The sequence below is a fragment of the Mustela nivalis genome (assembly GCF_964662115.1).
Source record: "Mustela nivalis genome assembly, chromosome: 8".
NCBI classification, from domain to species: Eukaryota; Metazoa; Chordata; class Mammalia; order Carnivora; family Mustelidae; genus Mustela; species Mustela nivalis.
In genome coordinates, this window is record NC_139027.1 from 5,565,821 (window position 1) to 5,586,091 (window position 20,271).

A 20,271-nucleotide genomic window follows, 5' to 3' on the forward strand; every position below is an offset into this window, starting at 1 on the left:
AATCTATTTAGCTCTCCATCCTTTTCTGGGAAGTAATGGGGCATGGCTAACCTCAGCAGGTGGAAAAAATTTTCCTTTAGAAAAATAAAAACATTTTATGTAATCAAAGACTAGGATATTTCTAACGTTCTACAAAGATACACCAATATTTTTGCTGATTAAGATCTTAAAAGTCCCAAGTACATTTGCTGTTTCTTTCTCCTTTGAAAGAAAAACTACACGGCTTAAGCCAGAGAGTTGTTCTGCCATAACTTCATATGCAAACTTATTTATGACAAAGTTAAAAAAAAAAAAAAGACTCACCAGACTCACCAGAAAGAGACAATTTACATTTCATTAAAAATTTAAGGCAAAAAGAAAATAAACTGGCCAAATAAACGTGAAGTCCAATAAAAGACTGGTCAAATGAAGGCGGGGTAAGAAGACCCTGCCCACCTCCTCTCTCCCAGCCCGTGACCCCAGGATTTACCATGTTCGGCCGAAGCCCTCATGCCAGGCGGCCTCACACCCCAAGACTGCGGGATTAAAGGAGACATCTAGTAACCGGAGGGGAGGTTAATTGTGGAGAAAATGGCCTAGCGGATAAAAGCACATTTTTCTACTTTGAGAATCTAAAACTCATTAAAGAGAGTTAACAGCAAAATTTTAATGTGAGAATTTAATAAGAGTTTGGAAACTAATTTCTTTTAGTCTCTAAAAATGAGGCTCAGACCCAATGACTGTAAGCTTTCATTTCCCTAAGATTTACCCGATTCCGAGTTATGCTGTCAAGGACAAGGAAGTGGTTAGACAGATAGTCACCTTACTCCGTGATTTTTCCTTCACGACCCTCATGCAATCTACCAAGGCTATTTTCACAATCCCTCCATAATTCTATATAATTTACGTGTGCTAAGTTTCACTTAAAGTCCAACATATTAAAAAGTCATTTACACATTTATGTCTTCACAGACTCACAAAGAACTCAGAGAAAGAAAGGGGGAGAGCCCTTCTGCGGAGCACCTGTGCCCTGTCCCAGCCCTGTCGCCACCTCCCGCCCCGGTCGCCGGGGGGCTTCCTTCACTCATGCCTTCCTTCCTTCCTCCGCCATCTTCTCTTGCTCAGTTTTCTTTTCTTTCTCTCTTTCTTCTTCTTCTTCTTTTTTTTTTTTTTTAAATAAGCTTAAAATATTGCATTACCAACCTTTAATTATGTTGAAGAAATTCTCCCTTGATGGGCTTGGACTGACACAAAGTAATTAAACTCTCCAGGACAGTAAGCTGCCCATAATTTGGCTCCGTCACTGTTGACGGTTTCGCTACGTACTGTAGTCATTTGAGATACTTTAAGAAAACCCTTCAAATACTGAGATGTTTATTGCATTTTTAAAGTGTCCACAATCTTAAATATCCTGTTCCAAATTCCTCCAGAATTCCTTTACAGAACATGACATCAAATATTGAAATAGTGTTCTCACAATATTACACTTGAAAATACCATTTAGGAACAATATTTTAAGAAATAGAGGGTTTAAGGCAAGACATTCATTTGGAAAAGGTAACTTCTCTCAATCACCCAGATCGACACGTTTGTTTTCCACCTCTTCAGTGCCTTGGGATACGCAACATACATTCAGCAACAGGGCACACGTATGACCCTACGGACACCTGCTGAGGTCCTGAGTGCCCACTGGAATAATGGAACTATTTTTAGATAAGGCGTGGCCCACAGGGACATGGCATAGGAGGGGTTGTTCACGCCACTCCCACTCCGGCCAATGGGAAATTCCCCATCTAGCTCCGTCCCATTCGCCCCCCACGTTATCCCTTTGCAAACAAACACAAACCCCTTGAGAAGGTGCTAAGGTTGGTTTCTGTTAACAGAGACAAAATAGCCATCAGAGTGTTTCCCCTTCATTGCTTTAATGATAAATGTCTAGAGGCTATTTCTTGATTCTGATTGCAAACATTGTTTGTTGTGGAAAAACTATTCTGTTCCAAAGAATTTCCTCTGTCGTCACACTTTTCGGATGGCGACAGCGGCACATTTCCATGTGTGGTCTTTCCTCTCTGAGTCTTTTTCACCGGCAACAGCAATAATACTAAGATACCAGCAACGTGGAGGCAGTAATACCAGGAGCTGAAAGGAAAAGGACAGAGTTTACTTCATTACATTCTCAGAATGAATCCTTAGCAACGGCATCCTGGCGGAAATGGCGCGGCCCCGCGTCCCACGTGCACGTCCACCAGCTTCCTGTGCACTCCGGCCCCTCGCGGCCCCTGTCCCCAGGGGACACTCCAGCTGGGCCAGTGCGCGTTTATAAAGCCCCTATAAACCCAAGCCACTTAAAAGCACGATGTGAGGGATCGTGTTACGTTCCTCTGCAAGGGTCCTAAGTCCATGGCTACACAGAACAAAAGCAAAAAGGTACTTATTAGCAGCTGCAGTGACCTGAAAATCATCTCTCAAATCCACAGAAGCGAACACGGCGAGTGAACAAAGAGAAGGCAGAGCTCGTGGGGACCTGAATGCTCTGGCCTCTGGGGCTGTGCCTGGTCCCTAATTAAGTTACAGACCCCAACACCCAACCCCGCGATGTGAGTAAGGGAGGAGATTGCCACTTGACGGCTGCCGTCACATGGTAAAGAAAGGCTATGATATTCCAGATATTACCAGAAGTATTATTCCTGAAGTCGGACAGCAATCAGGCGCGACAGGGGCTGTATTTAGAGTTGGAAACACAAGTGATTGTAACCAAAGTTCCTGGGACAGAAAAGCAAACCAACTGCTCAAACACATGTAAATATACGGGACAAGTTTGTGAAAGGGGAATTTCAGCTGGAGATACATGAGGTCTTTCTGTACGAGCATTGCCATAATTAACGGCAGTAATTTCTGACCACATGCCCTGTGCCGTCGTTCTGAACGCTAGGGTAATGGAGACTCTACGAGAGGCAGAATTTTTGATCTCAAAGATATCACTAACACAGCCCGAGCGGGATCTGGTGGGCGAGGGAGAGAAGAGAACATAAGACAGGGAATTCAAAACAAGAATTTCTCTAATACAGAGAAGACATAAAACATGTGAACCATAAAGGGTAAGAAACATAAAAGGGTAAGAAGGGAAAAATTCATGAAATAGAAGTGATTCTTTTTTCTTTTTTCTTTTGACTACAGCAATTAAGAGAACAATTCCTCGTAAGGAATAAGCTACATTTTTTTTTCTCTTTTTTAAAACTGCTCTGTCATATTCTCTATCGTTCATCTTAAGTTCTCCTATCCTTTCCTTTTCATAGTTAACGGTCTGGCAGCCTGAACTGCTGGTGCACAGACTCTTCAGGACTCACTCGTGACCATCACAAGATCTATCTTGCTTCCGCTCCCAGAATATCCCCAGTGCCACGTGAGCCTCTGCTTGCACACATGAACTCCTACACCTGGACCCCGGGCAGAGAGCAGGGCTGGGCGCATCCAGCCCGATGTCGCTGTCCTTACAGGGGGTACAGCTGACCTATGACATTGTTATTAGTCCTGGGTGTACAATGCAATGACTTGATGTATGTGCATGTTGCAAAACGATCACCGTGGTAAGTCTAGTTAACGTCCAAGTGTAAAAAGAACAGCCACACCTTCCTGTTAAACCTCTGAGAGATCCGAGGTGGGCTCGCCCCGCTGAGATTCCTCTGAGGGCTGAGGGGTGGGAATCATTCTATCGGAAGCTTGGCACTTGCGGGTTTATGAGGAAAAGGCTACGGAAAGCAAGGCTGCGGCGCTATTTCTCCCCGCCGCCCCCCCCCCCGGAGCAGAGAGCTCGCTCTTTGCAACAAGGCGATGCCCCCCGCGTCTCGGCAAGAGTGACACTTACCTGTAGAACATGAACGAAGGTTTTACAGAAAGAAGGACGAATGGCACGACTGTGTAGCTTATCGCCACCTGTGTCACTACCCACGTGAGAACGTCATACAGTAATTTCAGCTGCGGAGGCTCGAGGAAATAATGTCTGAAGTTGTTTCTCATCTGAAATAGAGGAACACAAACACGTGCTCTTTCACGTTGTTAATAAAATCACACTGACGGCGTCTGCTGCTCCAGGGATGAGGGGTGGCTGCAAATCCCATGCACGGCTGGCGGAGGGACAACCACGGGGCCACCCCGGGAGAGGTCAGTTCAGGAAAAATGAATCCACACGTGTATAAAAGACAGGGAGAGAGCAAAGCACGGGAATCCGGGCAGAGGACACGCGGGAGCGCTTTGCAACTTTTCTGCAGATTCGAAACTGCATTAATAGTTTCTAAAAAAGTCAAAAATAATATCGTTAGAGCTCCTTCAATCATATTTGGTGAAGTACAGAAAGTAATAAAGTGCTGTTTTCACCTTTCCTGCCATGACAGAATGAGACGCCCTCCCTCTCCTGTAGGCTCCGCATTTGCGCCAGACAGATGGGCGCCGTGCCCTGAGCAGAGATCGCCACACACCACAATAAAGGGCCACAACGCACATCAGTCTCAGGATACATGTTTCCTAATCACTACTATTTAAACATTTTTTTCACCTCAAAAAAGTCAGAACGTGTTAGTTTTAAACACACGAATTTAACCAAACGTGATGTCCTCCCTTCCGCTGTGCTCCCCGCTCTTTCTGCCTAACGCGCTCCGAGGTAAAGCACGGCCCCGCGGCGAGGATGCCACCAGGTTCTTCAGCAGCGACCCGCTGCACGGTTCGTGGAGCTCCCACAGAGAGACCATGATCCCTAGCAGCCGGACGGGATCCGGGCACCCACCCAGTCCTGCCCGGTTCACGGCCACAGCAGCTGCCCACCCTCTCCCCTTCCATCCACCGAAGGCAAATCAGTCCTCCTGAAGCACGGCTTTCAGCGCTCTCTCCCCTGGTTAAAAACCTCCCGTGGCTCCCAGGTACGCAGACAGAATGCGGGTCAGGCCCTTTCCCGGTCTGGAGTCTAAGTTCTTCTAAGACAACCCTTCCCACCCCCTCCCCTGCATTCCTTTGCCCTTCCAGAATTATTCACCCCTTAGGTATTCATGATGTCTCTGCTTCAGCCAGACTTACTTGTCATTTCCAAACACACCGGGCACTTTCAAACTTGGTTCTGCTAATGCCATTTCCACGCCTAGAATGTTATGTTCCACGCCCATCACAATTTCCCCCACTTTTGAAATAATGTTCCTTCAAAGCCCAAATCCAACCAAACTTTCCTAATGAGGCCACCTCGGGTCAACCCAACCAGAAGGATTTCTTTCACCTCGAAACAACTATGTTACTTATTATAAAACCCACGGATGTCTCACACATGCCCCGTGGTGGGCACACACACGTGGGTACATACATGGGTACATACACTTAGTGCCCTAATTAGACCACCGACAACCAGAAGGTAAGGCCCTTGGTTAATATTTCTCTGAGCTTCCCCTCATCTCCCCCTCAATGGAACCTGAAAATTGCATAAATACCTGCTGGTTTGCTAAACGAAGGCTACTCACCTGTACGCGCTGTGGGAAGCCTGTTCAAACACCCTTTCTGTCATGTTATTTTCCTCTGACTTTCGAGGACTTACACTAAATTGTCCTCCTTCCTTGTCCACCCATGTCACCAATCTAATTTCTCAACTATTTCCCAAAATATTACTCCAGGTTCCACGCAGGCCAACACTCCAAAGAACTGTGTCCACCACCCTGGGAACGGCCCATCCACTCCGTCCACACTGTCCGTACTCCACTCTCCGTCTAAAAGAGGACTCAGAGGTGACAGCTTTCAGGAAACCTTTCTAAACCTACCCTCCTGACCCCCCTTTACTGAACTCTGCGTTTAGCTCTCGTGCAGAAGATTCTGTCGAGACAACGAACGCCTTGTGGGTACCTCCCACGCACCAAGTCTTCTCAGATGAACCAAGTGTGGAGGCCCGGGAGCCCTCGACAAACACGCCAGGCACACACCTCACTGTGGGCCAGGGCCCCAGGCCCAAGGCCCGTGTGTGGAAGGGGCCGCAGCCTCCTCGCCCAGAGCAAGGGGACCACCGGCGCAGCACGAGGTGGGATTCTGGATACTCACAGCTCGCGCCGCCAGGGTCATCAGCACTCCCGTGAGGAAGGTCAGGTAATACCCTGGATACACCCCATGCCAAATAGCAGACAGAATGAACGTCTGGATAGTCGGACTCAAGGAGGCTCGTTCGTAACAAACCCTAGAAGCCAGAAGACCACAGAGCGAGTTTAGATAGTCCACAGAGATCATTCTATTCGTACCTGACAGGGCAGAGGGGAACCAGGCAAGCAGCCACCACTTAACATCAGCAATAACTTGACCTGTGACCTCAGGGAAGTGACAGCTACTAAAAACTCCTATGTACAAGGAAAATAAATTTGATTTTCATCTTTTTATGGTATATGTAACAGCTCAAATTAGCACTGCCAGTGTCTAGAAATCTACATGAGTTACCAAAAAATCTTGAATGTTAAAGATATTTTACTTTACATTATTTTTAAAATTTTCTTTAATGACTATCATTTAATTAAGAACTTTCAACTGACCTAACAACACTTCTTTCTGGCAAGTCTGGCTTAGTCTAAAGTTTCTCTGTAAGGGTAGAGCACTCAGAAGAAAATAAGATTTTCAATAGTATCAAATTTATTTTTTTTAAGGCATCTCTACACATGGGGCTCAAACTCATGACCCCAAGATCAAGAGTCACATGCTCCACTGACCGAGCAGACAGGTGTCCCTATGGGTGTCGAATTTAAAATACAACAGTAGGGGCGCCTGGGTGGCTCAGTGGGTTAAGCCTCTGCCTTCAGCTCAGGTCATGATCTCAGGGTCCTGGGATTGAGCCCCGCATCAGGCTCTCTGCTCAGTGGGGAGCCTGCTCCCCGCCTCCCCCTCCCCGCCTTTTCTCTGCTTGCCTCTCTGCCTACTTGTGATCTCTCTGTCAAATAAATTTAAAAAATACAACAATAACAAAAATCACACAACAGGAGTTAGGGTGGTCTGCAGCCCATGGGGAGACTACATGGTACCAGCAAGTGACACTCTCCTACAGTGGGTATTTCCAGGGATAAAGATGCTGAACTTGTCACAAAATAAAGGACATTCCCAAAAAAGACAGCTTGATGCAGATCAGTGCTTAGAGCTACACCATCATGGTGCAAGATTTCATAGAAAAAACACGAGGCAGAATAACAGGTCTCACTAGGAATAAGGAGGCAGTCACTGGGAGTTTCTGTGTAATTTCCTAACTTTGTCCTTGACAGATGTTGCTCTGCTTGGGCTGCCTGTCTCTCTCCCCATGGCCATGTGACGAACACCTATCATGGATCCCAGCACCCATAATCCCTTCCCTACCCCCTGCCTGCGCTGCCCCTACTCAAGCTCCCTGCTCTTCCTCCCTACAGGGAAGGGCACGTGTAGGTGACGCTGCCCTGTTTTCCAACAAGACTGTGGACTCTCTGGCTACAGGAGCTGGGTCCTTCTGTCGGACTCAATCTTGCATCCTGTGCCTAACATGCAGAAGCATCTGTCAAACTGAAATATCTTAACACTGGAACTGTTCCAGAAAAATCTAGGGCGTCTGTAGCGCGGTTGTGTAGATACTTTGTTTTTACTTAACCATATCTCCGGGGAATGGGAGAAGGAGGACACTGGTGATGCCAAACCCCAGAGAGATGGCGGAGAGGATGGACCGAGAGGCCAGCGAGAGCTCTGTTCACTGCTCAGCCGGAAAAGTTCTCATATTTGATATACTCACGCTTCGGAACACTGTTCGCACTGTTGGCAGCGCTTTCTGGTTAACACCAAGGTCACAATATCACTCAACACACCATAAACTTAATCAAGAATTGGAGCTCAGTGAAGCCTGACCTCAAGAACCATACGCCATAGCACAGCTAACGCCTGTTCCTGAAGGAACATACCTTTTGAGCCAAAGAGCTGTCTGAATATTCCAATTATCAAGAAACATCTTGAAACTTGTTGACATCTGAAAAACAAAAGAACGTTTTTCTTTGGCCCACGAAATGATGACGCTTGAAATATAAGTAATAACATTTTATTGTGCTGAAATTAAGTTACTTGACATTGATGACAGGGTACTGATTTCTTTCCTTAATACTGCTTTTCTAACATAGTAACATCATGTGTGAGTGGAATTCGTTTACTGTGAAAGCCATCTACGAGATGAATTTTTCCTACATGTTCACATTTCCTCCTACACGTTAGCAGTGATCGGGGTTGTCGTCGAATTATCCCAGACATTCCTGATAGGCAAATGACCGTCAGTGACCGTCCAGTGGCGCTCTCCCCGGGGACGGGGTGTCCCATCAAGCCACCGTCTCTCAATCCCCTCACCTCCATGTCTCTCTGGCCACCACCTGTGGCCACCGGGAACCTTGGCGCCACCTTAACTGCCATCTTCCCAGCTTTCTAGCCTCTCCATGCAAGCCTCCCCCATAAAAGCTTCCCCTTGACCTCAGAGGAACTCCTGGTCCCCTCCCCTCCTCTTCCCTCTGTCACCATCTCCTCCTTGCATCTTCAGTTCATTTAAAGCCCATGGTCCGTTTCCTACTCTCACCAAAATCCTTGACTCCTCACCCTCTACCATATTTTCACACTGTCTTCAAATACTCTAACTGGTAAACCTGTGTCAATCTCTCCATTTTAAAACAAAATTAAACAAAACAAAAACTCCTCCTTCAATCACTTGTATCCCACAGCGACGTCATTATCTCCTTCCCTGTACAGGTAATAGACGCCTAAGAGTTGTATAATCTGGCTTTTATGCCTATCCCTCCCTGGAAACCGTTACCAGAATCATCAGAAAACTCCCATGTGCTCACAGCTGCGGGCACTCGTGAGTCCTCCTCTCTCCCCACACCTCAGCAGCGTCTAACACGGGTCACCATTCTCTCCTTCAGAAAAACGAACTCCTCGACTCTTCACTTTCTCACACCCTGCATTCTCAACAAGGGCAATACTGCTCCCAAGACGATAAAACCCGGTTCTTGGGGGCAAAAAGTCTTCCTCTTTTCATGTATAAACACATGTGTACATACAAGCACATACACCGATATACGGTACGTGCAGTACTGAGTTTCATGGAGGCTTGCTTAGGAAGAACATGTCTCAGAGTGTCCACAGGGCAGCCATGATGAACAGGAAGTTAGAAACCTGCCAAGTATCTGTCACTCGGTTTCCACACTTACCTGTTTTTCCTTCCCCTTCCCCATTTGATTACTGACATTGTTCAGAGAATTTCAAAGCACATACCAGACACCTTATTTCACCTATAAATAGTTCAGAATTTATTGGACTTTTAAAAAACCAAGATTAGACCTAACAGAACTAATTCTTACTCCTTAATATAATCACCTAACATCCCCTTTGTGTCCAAATAGCGCTGAGTATTTGAAAACATGTTTTTCCGGTTGGTCTGTTCACTGGGATCCCAAGAAGGTGCACACAGTGCATCTGGCTAAAGCTTCCTTGAAGCCGTAACAGCCTCTCTCTGCCCCCCACTTTCCCATGTCATTTATTCTTTGGGGAAAAATGGGTCATTTCTCTTCCAGAGTCCCCCACTTCCGGACCTGGTATTTAACTCACTTCTGCGTGCTTTACACTCCCTCTAAACTGAGCAAGATCGAGGACCCAGTCAGATCTGACCGTCTCGGCAAGCACTGAGGGACGGTGCTGTATTTCCTGGGGCGTCACGTCCACAGGCACTGACTGACCGTCCCACTTTGAGAGCCTTCAAGGATGCGAAGGTGCCCAACACAACTGTCTCTTGACCTTCCACCTCAAGTTCTGGTCATCTCTCTTGTTGGAGTAAGTCTCTCAGGCTGGCAAACCTTCTTCTGGTTTTGCTGTTCTCTCTCTGGGTCCTCCTCCTCACCTGCCCGCCTCTGCCGGGCCTGAAGCCCAGGTGCTCTGGGGAGCGCGGTGGGGGTGGGAGGCGGCTCCCAGCCCTTCTCGCTCTCTGCTCTCCTGGCTACACTCATGGTTTCTCATTTCAAAGCCTGAAATGCTACGTGCTCACGGTTCCCCAGTTAGGATCTCCAGCTCGGCTGCTGTGCGTCTGCTCATTTACTTGCTTGCTGGACAACTTAGTGAAGTCTGAAATCTGAACGCATGGCAACTTTCCCTTCAAACCTGTGTCTGTTCTTTGTTCCTTCTCCCAGTGAAAGGCGTCACCCACAAAACTGGCTCAGCCCCGGTCTCTGGTCCTGATTCTCACTCTCTCTCTCTCGCTGAGGCGAGGGTAACAGCGAGGTGTGCTGAGTCTCTGGAACGGTGCTCCCAGGTGTTCACAACTCTCCAGCCTCACTGGCTCTACCCTGGGTCAGGTCACCATCACCTTGGATTAACACAGCACCCTCCTAACAGACCGCTCTGTCCCACGAGGGCAACTCATTCTGACGCAGGAGATCCTTCCAGACCACAGCCGTGATCATCTCACTCGTCTGCATAAAACCCACCCACAAGACTCCAAGGCTCTTCTAAGACCTCCAAACGGATACTATGGCCTCTGAAAGTGTCTGGGCCTGCCCTGGATTTCTGCAGGCTCATCTGTCACCATCCCCACGTGAGCCACACGCCACTTCTCCCCCACTCAGGACGTTCCTCTCTCCTCGGAGTACCTGGCAATCTGGTTCTTATCTTTTGAGACTCAGCTTAAGACCTTAGTTGCTTCAGGAGCCCTCCGGAGCTATCTCATCTGTGCTGGAGCCTATCTTGTAGCACACACACACCTTCCACCTCTCTGATTACAACCCATCCTTCTGTGCCCCGTTGGCCCCCTCTAGTTTATAGCCATGAGGGCCCAGATCACCCAGATCTTACTCAATGGACCCTGGTGCCTGATGCACGGGCCGATCGATGATCGAGAGATATTGGCTGAATGGAAGACCTGACTATTCGTAATAAAAAGCCTTCAGTATCTCTGGGAACATCACATCATAACCCATAAAAGCAAAGTATGGTATGTAAAGTATCACAAGGCAACTGTGATGATTGACTAACCTCTATTTGTTGAATTCTCAAATTGGAAATCAAGTCCCAGCGAGCTGTTCCATTTTCATCATATCCTCTGAAACCAAAGCCCGCAGCATTATTAATAGCATCAGCTGCAGTAAACAAAGTGAAGAGAGAGTTTTAAGAATCCACACAACAATACACCATGTTCTCCCAGAAGGTACAGGTCATTATATACTAGGATCTTTTTAAACAGTGGATTTATTCATTCTTATTGTTATCTGATATAATAGTTTGTAGCATACCCTAACGGTTTCTAGGCTATTCCCTTGTATTTAGGATATGAGCTATAAAGTTGGTTTCTTGTGAGGGCTCTGGTTTTTCCCATCGGTCTTTAACCACAAATCCTCAAGAGGGCGCTCTCCCCGCTAGCTACCGCGTAAGATGTGCCTCATTGGATCACCGTCCAGGGTCCAGTCCATTCCCAGGGGACTCACCTAACGTCCATGCAAAATAGTATTTGGGTCTGGCAGCCAGAAGAGAGATATAGAGATAGACGACTTTTGTCGGCCATGAAGCTGTAGCTTGAAAACGCTCATCGATGTTATACTCCACGGGTAACGTTTTAGAGATGGTCAAGTGGAAGAATAAGGAGAGTCCACAGACCAAGAGCTTCTGAATGACCGCGACCTCAAAGAACAAGACAACGTTTCGTAAGCCTTATCTGAAACCCATCTGATACACCACCGCCAGATTAACCTGCATGAACTCCGTAACTCTCCTCAATCAGGCTGCTCTCGGTGTCCCACACCCTCAGGCTCTCCCGGCAGGAACATGTCCAGCCTTCTAACTGCTCCCTCTGGACGGGCTCAAGTCACACTAGAAACCTCAGTCTGTGTTTTCAAAGCTTTCAGTTAAAAAATACCTGAAAGCAAACCCAGGCATACAGGTGTGAATATACAAAAATGATCACGTGAATAACTTATGGCAGCGGATTTCATATTGTACACACACACACACACACACACAGCATATTTTTCCACTGTGCATTTCCCTATATTTTCCAAATGCCATGTATACTTCATGGACATTATTTTTACAAAAAGCAGTTTAATGTATCTCTTGAAATCTGAGAGTTCTCTAATGCAATTTTGTTCACAAATGATAAAACCAAAAGAACTACACAACTAAGAAAACAAAAAGATTTACATAAAAGACTCTGGTGGAGGAGGGGAAAGGGCCGTTCTTTCTAATATCCTGGTAAGGTTAAATCACCTGAAAAGAATCCAACTCATGGTGTTCTTGTATTTTTAGTAGCCCAGAATACTTCAGTCTCAGCCCCAGCCAAGGGAAAGAAACAGGTGGAAGGAGGGAAGGCTGCATCCAGGTAATGGAATGTAACTGAACACCAGGATGTGGAGTGTCCCGCCTGGTAGTCTAATAATATTCAAATGAACTAATCTGCACATGAATATTCATTAAGTACCCAGCACCTGAAGCCTCTTTGTGGTGGCCCTCATTCCTGCTTTCCTCAATGTTTTTTTAACTTTCTCCAGTCCAGTAAGGCTACCTCTTCTTCACCTCTCCCCCCAAATACCTAAGCTTTACATGTGAGGTTTAAAACAGGTAGAGAAAAAACTGTATTGTCAAGGCAGTGAGATGAAAAAAAATGGTCTCACAAGGCAATCGAAAAATTGGGTGTATCGTCTTAATGACACAATGGGCAATACAGTGGCCATCAGACTAGACAGGCAAGTTTCTAGGGTATCCATTTAAAAACAAAAATTAAAGTAGCGCAGATCTGATCTCAGCTACCAGGTGGCGCCCAAAGGCTGAGGCAACGTGGGAGCAGGTAGTTAGGGAGGCCAGGTGGGCCCCTTGGTTCCCACAGCCTCCCTGCCGTACTAAGGGGCACCCTTCCAGCCTTCCAGCAGGAGGCTGATGTTAACACTTAGGGAAGCTGAACCAGAGAAGATCCAGGCTTAGGGACACGGGTCCAGAGTAGGAGACTGGCTAAGAGCGCGAATGAAAATGGGGAGACTCTGGAGGAAGCCTGCAGTCTGAGAGGTGGGATCCTCAGCCCCCAGGCGTGAGCCAGCTCCAGAAACCTGCAGTCAAGTCTGTGCCCCCTTGTAAGATGGCAGAAGACTGCCACTAAGAGGCTATGCAGCCCCAGAGAAAAGTCCTCCTGACATCATGGCCAAGACTGACAGATGCTCCCCAGGACCCCCCCCCCACCCCTTCTTGCAAATGATGGAATTTTTATTTGGGCACGTCTAGCTAAAGACCACACGTGACTGTCCCCTTCACAGCTGAGTGTGGCCACGTGGTCCATGCAATGTGGACAGCTCCTGTGGTGAACCAGCTTCCACCGTGGGAATGGGGGATCACCCAAAGGAGGGCAAAAGCAGGGGAGAGCCTGTTGGATCCCCAACACATGCAGCCGCCATGTTACCCACGGGTCACTGAAACTGCGGATGCCCTGGCAGAGACCTTGTGTAAGCCCTTGTGATTTGGGTCCTTGTTTCGGCACCCAAACCCGTATTTGATTTCAAGACAATCAGGAGGTCCCCAATAAAAGGGCCACTGGCGACCCGACTGTCCTACTTTGGATCTGAAGAGACCACACACTCCAGTGATGCACAAAGAGCTCCAAATGCCTTTGAGTGGCTTGTAAGTCACCACCATTTCTGACTGCACGAACCTTACACGTAGGGAATTTAAACCAAATATATGGTAAGACAGGGAAATAACAGATTAAGAGTATCTGCCATTGCCAACAACCTCTGATTTAGGCCTACAACCCAAAAGAGGAAAAGCCGCGTTTCATAAGACTAGATCCCATACAAATTCAGGGTGAGGCAAGAGAATATATAAATTTGTATTATGCTTTCTTGGATTTGAGTTACTGCCACTCAGAGGTTTATACCACCTGAAATTCTCCAATTATTTTACAACATTGATTCCTAGCTTTTACTCCTCTTTCCAGTATTCCAGAATAAGATTCTAGAATATTGAAGCTATCTATATTAATCCTTTCTTTCTCCTGTGGCACCGAGATTTCTAAAGGGTTAAGTGGTCATCCTGGAGACACAAAACTGTCAATGGAAGAGATCTGAATGTACTCGATTTCAAGCCTGAAATTCAAGCCCACATGACACGGCATTTACCAATGAACATGTAACCAGTAATAGAAACTATGAAGACAAAAGCACCTTTTTGGTACAAAACACAATGAATCACATGGCAGCAAAGAGATAAAATAAGAACTTTTGTGAATGAGTGTGCACTTCCTCATTCACGCTTCATTTTGTAATAACTTAGAAAGGAGGGTGGTCCTTTGCTCTAAGCCCCACATTCAGAAAAAACATACCAGCCCCCGTTTTTGACTCAGAGACTGATGGACCCAGGTGTCGAAGGACTTTCGGAGTCTACCAGATCACGTCCGAAAGAAACTCAGCCTCCACAGAGCTCAGGGCCTTTCTTTCTTTCTTTCCTTTTTTTTTTTTTTTTAAAGATTTTCTTTATTTATTTGACAAACAGAGATCACAAGTAGGCAGAGAGGCAGGCAGAGAGAGAGAGGAGGAAGCAGGCTCCCTGCTGAGGGAGGGAGCGGGGCTCTATCCCAGGACCCTGAAATCATGACCTGAGCTGAAGGCAGAGGCTTTAACCCACTGAGCCACCGAGGCACCTGAGCCTTTCTGGATAAAGGAGCATCTACCCAACAGCTCAGAGGAAGTAAAGCTGACGGTCGGCTGTGAGGCCACCGGGTGTGGGCACCGGACTCGGATCACCTGGGTCTGAATGCCAGCCCGGGACATCTCGGCCAAATCCCGCAGGCCGGTTTCCCACCTGTTAAGCGGGGCAGGTAACAGCCCTCCCTCGTGTTGTGAGGCCAAGAGAGTGACTACAGGGTGTCCCCAGCAGGGACCGGCCCGTGGAAAGTGCCATCAAAGTGTCAGCTACTGTTAACTGTGTCACTGGGGGGAATCAGGAAAACTTTTACGGACAAGGTGCTATTTGATGTATGGCCTTTAAAGAGGAGTGAGATGTCAACTGGCGGTGCCGGGAGGCGGAGGGAGGTCAGGACAGGAGGACAGAACACTCAGAAGTGCTGGAACATGAAAGGCGGGGAAGGAGGAGGCCTAGGAGACCAGGCTGGGTCAGTTGCGGGCAAACCGCTCTCTTGTAAAACCCTCCGGAACCGTAAAACATTGTTCTCACTGAAGAACTCTGCACTGCTTCTCCTATTTTTTTTTTCTAAGATTTTTATTTATTTGAGGGAGAGAGAGAGAGGGAGAGAGGAGGCATGCCCAGGGGGAGAGGCAGCCACCCCCCCCCCCCCCCCCGCGCCCCGCTGAGCAGAGAGCCCGATGCGGGACTCGATCCCAGGACTCTGAGATCACAACCTAAGCCAGGGGCAGACGCCTAAGCGACTGCTGGCGCCGGGGGCTGCGTTGTGAAGTCACTCTCTTACGACCCGTTTCCAAGACACGGCGCGTGCACACCGCGAAGACGTCCGCGTCTGGGAACCAACACCCCTTGGCGCCCGCGGCTGCGGAGAGCTTACGTTGGGAGACGGCTCGGCTCTGTCGCCCGGCAGGTCCTCCTTCCCAGCGGCGCCCGGCGGGGCGCGCGGGTGCGCCCGGCCCTCGATGAAGGTGATGTAGTCCCTGTAGGAGCACAGCGGGCCGGCCAGGATGCCCATGAAGTTGCAGTTGTAGCTCAGGTACTCCAGGAGGCTGGGCATGCGCCTGCGGGGAGAGCACAGCGGCTCAGCCAGGCGAGCGTGACCGAGACCGCGGGGACCGCGCGCCCCCCACCCACGCCGCCCCTCCAAGAGCCGCCCTCCGGCCTCTGTGCGCCACTGCAAAGGGGCCCCACCGAAGCTCTCATCCCAAACCGACCTGAGGCAGACAAGCCCGGGCCTGGAGAACTCGGGAGTGGCCAGTCACTCGCCCCACAATGACCCCCGCCTGCGCAGATTGCGCATCCACGGGCCCCACAGCCTAGCGACACCGCAGTGGACAAAGCAGAGCAACGATCTGCGTCCAGAGCTCACACAGCAGGTGCAGGGCAAGTAATAAAAACGTGTACAGTATTTCAGAGGCGCAGAGTACTACAAAGACAAGGGGTGGTGGTTATTATTATTATTATTACAGTCAAAAGCCAAAGTCCTCCTATAAGGCAACATCCGAGCCGAGGCAGGAAGGGAGGGAAGAGTGTGAGTGACCGGGACAAGTCTTCCTGGCAGAGGGAGCGAGGAGTGCGAAATCCCTGAGCTGGGGCGTGTCCAGCGGCATGGAGGCCGGGGTTGCTGAACCAGGGAAAGAGTCGAGAAAAATTGGAGAATGGATGTGAGATCATCGAGGGCTCTCTCAGAAGCTACGGAAGGAACTTTGGCCTTTACTCTGAATGCGGTGAAAAAGTCCAGCGGGGTTTTTTTAAAGACCTATGTTTCCGAAGAATCCCTCTACCCGAGTTTGGACAGGACAAGGGTGGACATTGGAAGGCCGGCCAGGAGGCCACTGGGATCTCCCGGCAGGAGGCGACAGCACACGGGAGCAGCGAGGGGAGGCAGCCCCTGTGCACGCCCTGGCAGGGCAGCCTGGGGGCTCTGCCCAGAGACTGGATGTGGGGGCAAGACGGAAGCGAATGAAGGATGCCCTGCAGCGTCTGTCATTCAACTGCTCTGAGGTCTGTCCAGATGGCACATGGCATCTCACAGTCACGGAGCTTTCTAGTTCTTAATGCAGGGAAACGGGTAAAAAATACTTAGTAACACAGGAACTTCCGTAGACTGTATACATCATCATATAGATGAATTAGCAGTCTACATCTTTATTTTCTTTTTCTCTTCCTTTTTTTCCGAGTATGTGAGATAGACAACAGGGGAGAGGCAGGAGGAGAGAAATTTTTTTTTTTGAGATTTTATTTATTTTTTTGACAGAGGGAGATACCACAAGAGAGGGAACACAAGCAGGGGGAGTGGGAGAGGGAGAAGCAGGCTTCCCGTTGAGCAGGGAGCCCTAGACCCTGGGATCATGACCTGAGCTGAAGGCAGATGCTTAATGTACTGAGCCACTCAGGCGCCCGGAGAGAGAATCTTAAGCAGGCTTCATGCTGAGCACAGAGCCCACCAAGGGTCTCAAACTCACGACCCTGAGATCGTGACCTGAGGTAAAATCGAGTTGGACACTTAACAGAGGCACCCAGGCGCCCCTCATTTATTTTCCACCAGCAGCTCCATTTACTAGTAAGCCTGCTTCCCACCGACAATTATAAACTATCATAACTAGAAGAACAACTCCACCTGAGGACAGGAAGCAGGTTTCTAGAAGATGTTACAGCCCTTCCTTCCTCTCTGAGAAGTGGTTTCCTTAAAAAGCACAAACCCTCTCTGGGGCCAAGAGAAGCTGACAGACCCCCTCACATGTAGCTTTATAAAAAACAACAAAAAAGAAAACACTGCTTCCTGCCCATGTGATACTAGCGACATCACTACTTAGCCAACACTCCTTTTTTAGATTTTTCCAGAATTACCCTTCTACATTTAAAAGCATTTTGAGCCTTACATATTTTCTCTTCATGGTTCAAAACTGAGGAGAGAAAATGTTGCTGGCAGAGCTTCCTCTCGCATGTGTTTCTGGAATGCTGCACCAGAATGCCTTCTCACTGCCTCGAAGGCTGGGGAAGCGCCTTCACGCAAAAGCCACAGAAGAACTTCCTGTGCTCCCGGGACAGAGCTCTCGCTCAGCACCAATTACTTCAAGCCCCCAGACAGTGTCAGGCGATCATGGCACAGCCCAGTGCCTCCAAGTCAAACTATGTATCAGAGTTTGCAAGGACAGGAGATAAGTCTGAACCATGAGAGCTGGCCGAAGTAATTTCTGGCTCAACTGTCGTATCAAACAACAAGTCACTGTAGGTACTAAGTAGATAATTATAATGCTTGCAGTTAAAATGAGAATGAAGTATAACCATATTTCATTTATGACATTAAAGGAAAGGTTATGACATATAACCAATATTTCATTTATGACATTAAAGGAAAGAATCATCCTTTCATTCCATTAACTATTTATTTGGAATCAATTCCACAGGTTAGAGCTTCTCGGCACTACGGACTTTTTGGGACAATACTTCCTTGTTGTAGGGGGCTGTCCTGAGCACCGCGACATGTTTAGGACATCCTGGCCTCCACCCACCAGATGTCCGCAGCCCCTCCCCCTCCACCGTGACAACCAAAAATGACTCCTGCGGGGGCACAGGCACCCTTGTTGGTGAACCGCTGTTGAGGTGATGAGGACAGAATGATACATGGGCCAAAGTTCTCTCCTCACAGAAGTGTGTACTAGAAAGACAGAGAGAAGGACAATCCAAATACCAGACAATACCAGACAGTAATATATATTGTGAAGAAAAATCAAGCATGGCAGAGGACAGAGAGTGACAGCGGGAAAGGCGGTTTCTGACGAGGATCTCTGTGTAGTTACGAGCAGTAGAGCTACTAGTTCTTATCAGGTCTTGAACCTGGTGGTCCTAAGTGCTGCTCCCAGTCAGCTACAGGAAAAGCCGCTGTGGGTTTTCCCTCAGAGGAGAATAACCTAACCCAACACCCATTACAAAGACCTCTGGCCGCTGAGTGGAAAGTAGACGGTGGGGGGCAAGGAGACAGAAATCTGGGGTGCCTGGGTGGCTCAGTGGTTAAAGCCTCTGCCTTTGGTCATGATCTCAGGGTCTTGGGATCGAGCCCTGCATCAGGCTCTCTGCTCAGCAAGGAGCCTGCTTCCCTGCCTACTTGTGCTGTCCAATAAATAAATAAAAACTTTTTTTTAAAGATTTTATTTATTTATTTGACAGACAGAGATCACAAGCAGATAGAGAGGCAGGCAGAGAGAGGAGGAAGCAGGCTCCCCGCCGAGCAGAGAGCCCGATACGGGGCTCGATCCCAGGACCCTGAGATCATGACCTGAGCCGAAGGCAGCGGCTTAACTCACTGAGCCACCCAGGTGCCCCAATAAATAAAATCTTTAAAAAAAAAAAAGAAGAAGAAGAACTGTGAGTCCTGCCAGCGAGGCTGTTCCAGGAGACCAAGTAGAGAGTGAGGGCCCTGCTGGGCCGATCTCGGTGGGAGTGGTGAAAAGCCGGTCAGATCAGGGACAGTCCGATGTCATGGTCACATGAGAGACAGATCTCCAAGGAAGAGTGAACTTGTCAGTGGAGAGGGTCTGCAGTACGAACACGTGAGTCTGCCCAAGTGCTCACCCTAAGGCCCTGTGACAAATGGTGCCGCTGTGAACCTGGCGGGTGGCGGGCTGCAGAGGGGGGGGCAGAACTCGGGAGTTCTGTCTGGAACGTGTTCTAGCTGAGACGCCGGCTCGGATCCCCGCGGGGACACTGAAACAGCAGCTGCCCACGAGCTGGAGCTCAGGGGACAGGTGGGAGGACCGTTACGAGCTGCAAGTACATGGACAGCGGTTAGGGCCAGGGGACAGAACGTGGTCCCCAGAGAAGATGGAGCCGTCCAAGCCTGTGCCTCGCAACCACGAATACTTAGGGGTGAGCCTCGGAGGGGGAGGATTCCGCGGAGACAGCAGGAAACAGCCAGGGAGGCAGGAGGAAAACCAAGGGCGGGGGGGGGGGGGCAGAAGACGAGAGAGGAAGATATCCACGGACGGTGCGGTCCGCTGGGTCGGACGGTGCGGAGAGGCTGAGCTGCCGCGCACCGAGGCTGCCTGTTCCACCCCCCGAGGCTGCGGGTCCCCCTGAAGCTCGCTGTCCGACTGCGGGGGGCTGAGGAGGGAAGGGGGTGAGGACGGGGACAGGGACCTGCATCTCTCACAGTCTCGCGTTACAGGCTGCAGAGCAATGCGGAGGGAGCTCGAAGGGCAAGCGAGGTAAAGGCGTGTCTCCTCTCAGCACGAAATGATGGAGAAACGACGAGCGGCCATGCAAGGGACGGACAATGGAAGAAGCAAAATCCTCGAGTTGAAGAGAAGCGGCTGGATTCAGCCCGAAGTGAGAAGCTGCCTCAGGCGGGCCAGTGAGTCCTCCGTGTGGGGCAGAAAGTGGAGTGTTTGCCACAGACGCGGGCAGCCTGGCAGGTTCAGTGGCAGCAAAATGAAGCGGAGCTGCCTTTCTTTTCTCCAAGAAGCAAACTTCGCTCCAGCCCGAATGAGTGCGGGGAGGGGTGCTGGGAGTCGGAGGAAGGAGCACACAGAAGCTGGGGGGTGCCGAGAGGGACCGGGGTGGGAGTGGACAGGACAGACGCAGCCGAACTCCTGGCAACACTAAGGCCATGACTCTAAACTTGTG

At 49.0% G+C, this 20,271-nt stretch overlaps 1 protein-coding gene across 3 annotated transcripts in view; it reads right to left on the bottom strand.

Annotated features, from left to right (window-relative positions):
• Nucleotides 1–1,336: 1,336 nt before the first annotated feature.
• The window catches only part of MBOAT2 (membrane bound glycerophospholipid O-acyltransferase 2), a 115,930-nt gene continuing 96,995 nt past the window's right edge, over nt 1,337–20,271 (bottom strand). For all 3 annotated transcript variants that reach the window (XM_082743650.1, XM_082743648.1, XM_082743649.1), the window contains 7 exons: nt 15,524–15,707; nt 11,451–11,643; nt 11,002–11,105; nt 7,902–7,966; nt 6,046–6,178; nt 3,845–3,996; nt 1,337–2,118 (listed from right to left, as the gene is read on the bottom strand). In XM_082743650.1, the coding sequence (XP_082599776.1) occupies nt 1,893–2,118; nt 3,845–3,996; nt 6,046–6,178; nt 7,902–7,966; nt 11,002–11,105; nt 11,451–11,643; nt 15,524–15,707 (1,057 nt within the window). In that variant the 3' untranslated portion in view covers nt 1,337–1,892. The remainder of the gene's footprint in view (nt 2,119–3,844; nt 3,997–6,045; nt 6,179–7,901; nt 7,967–11,001; nt 11,106–11,450; nt 11,644–15,523; nt 15,708–20,271) is intronic.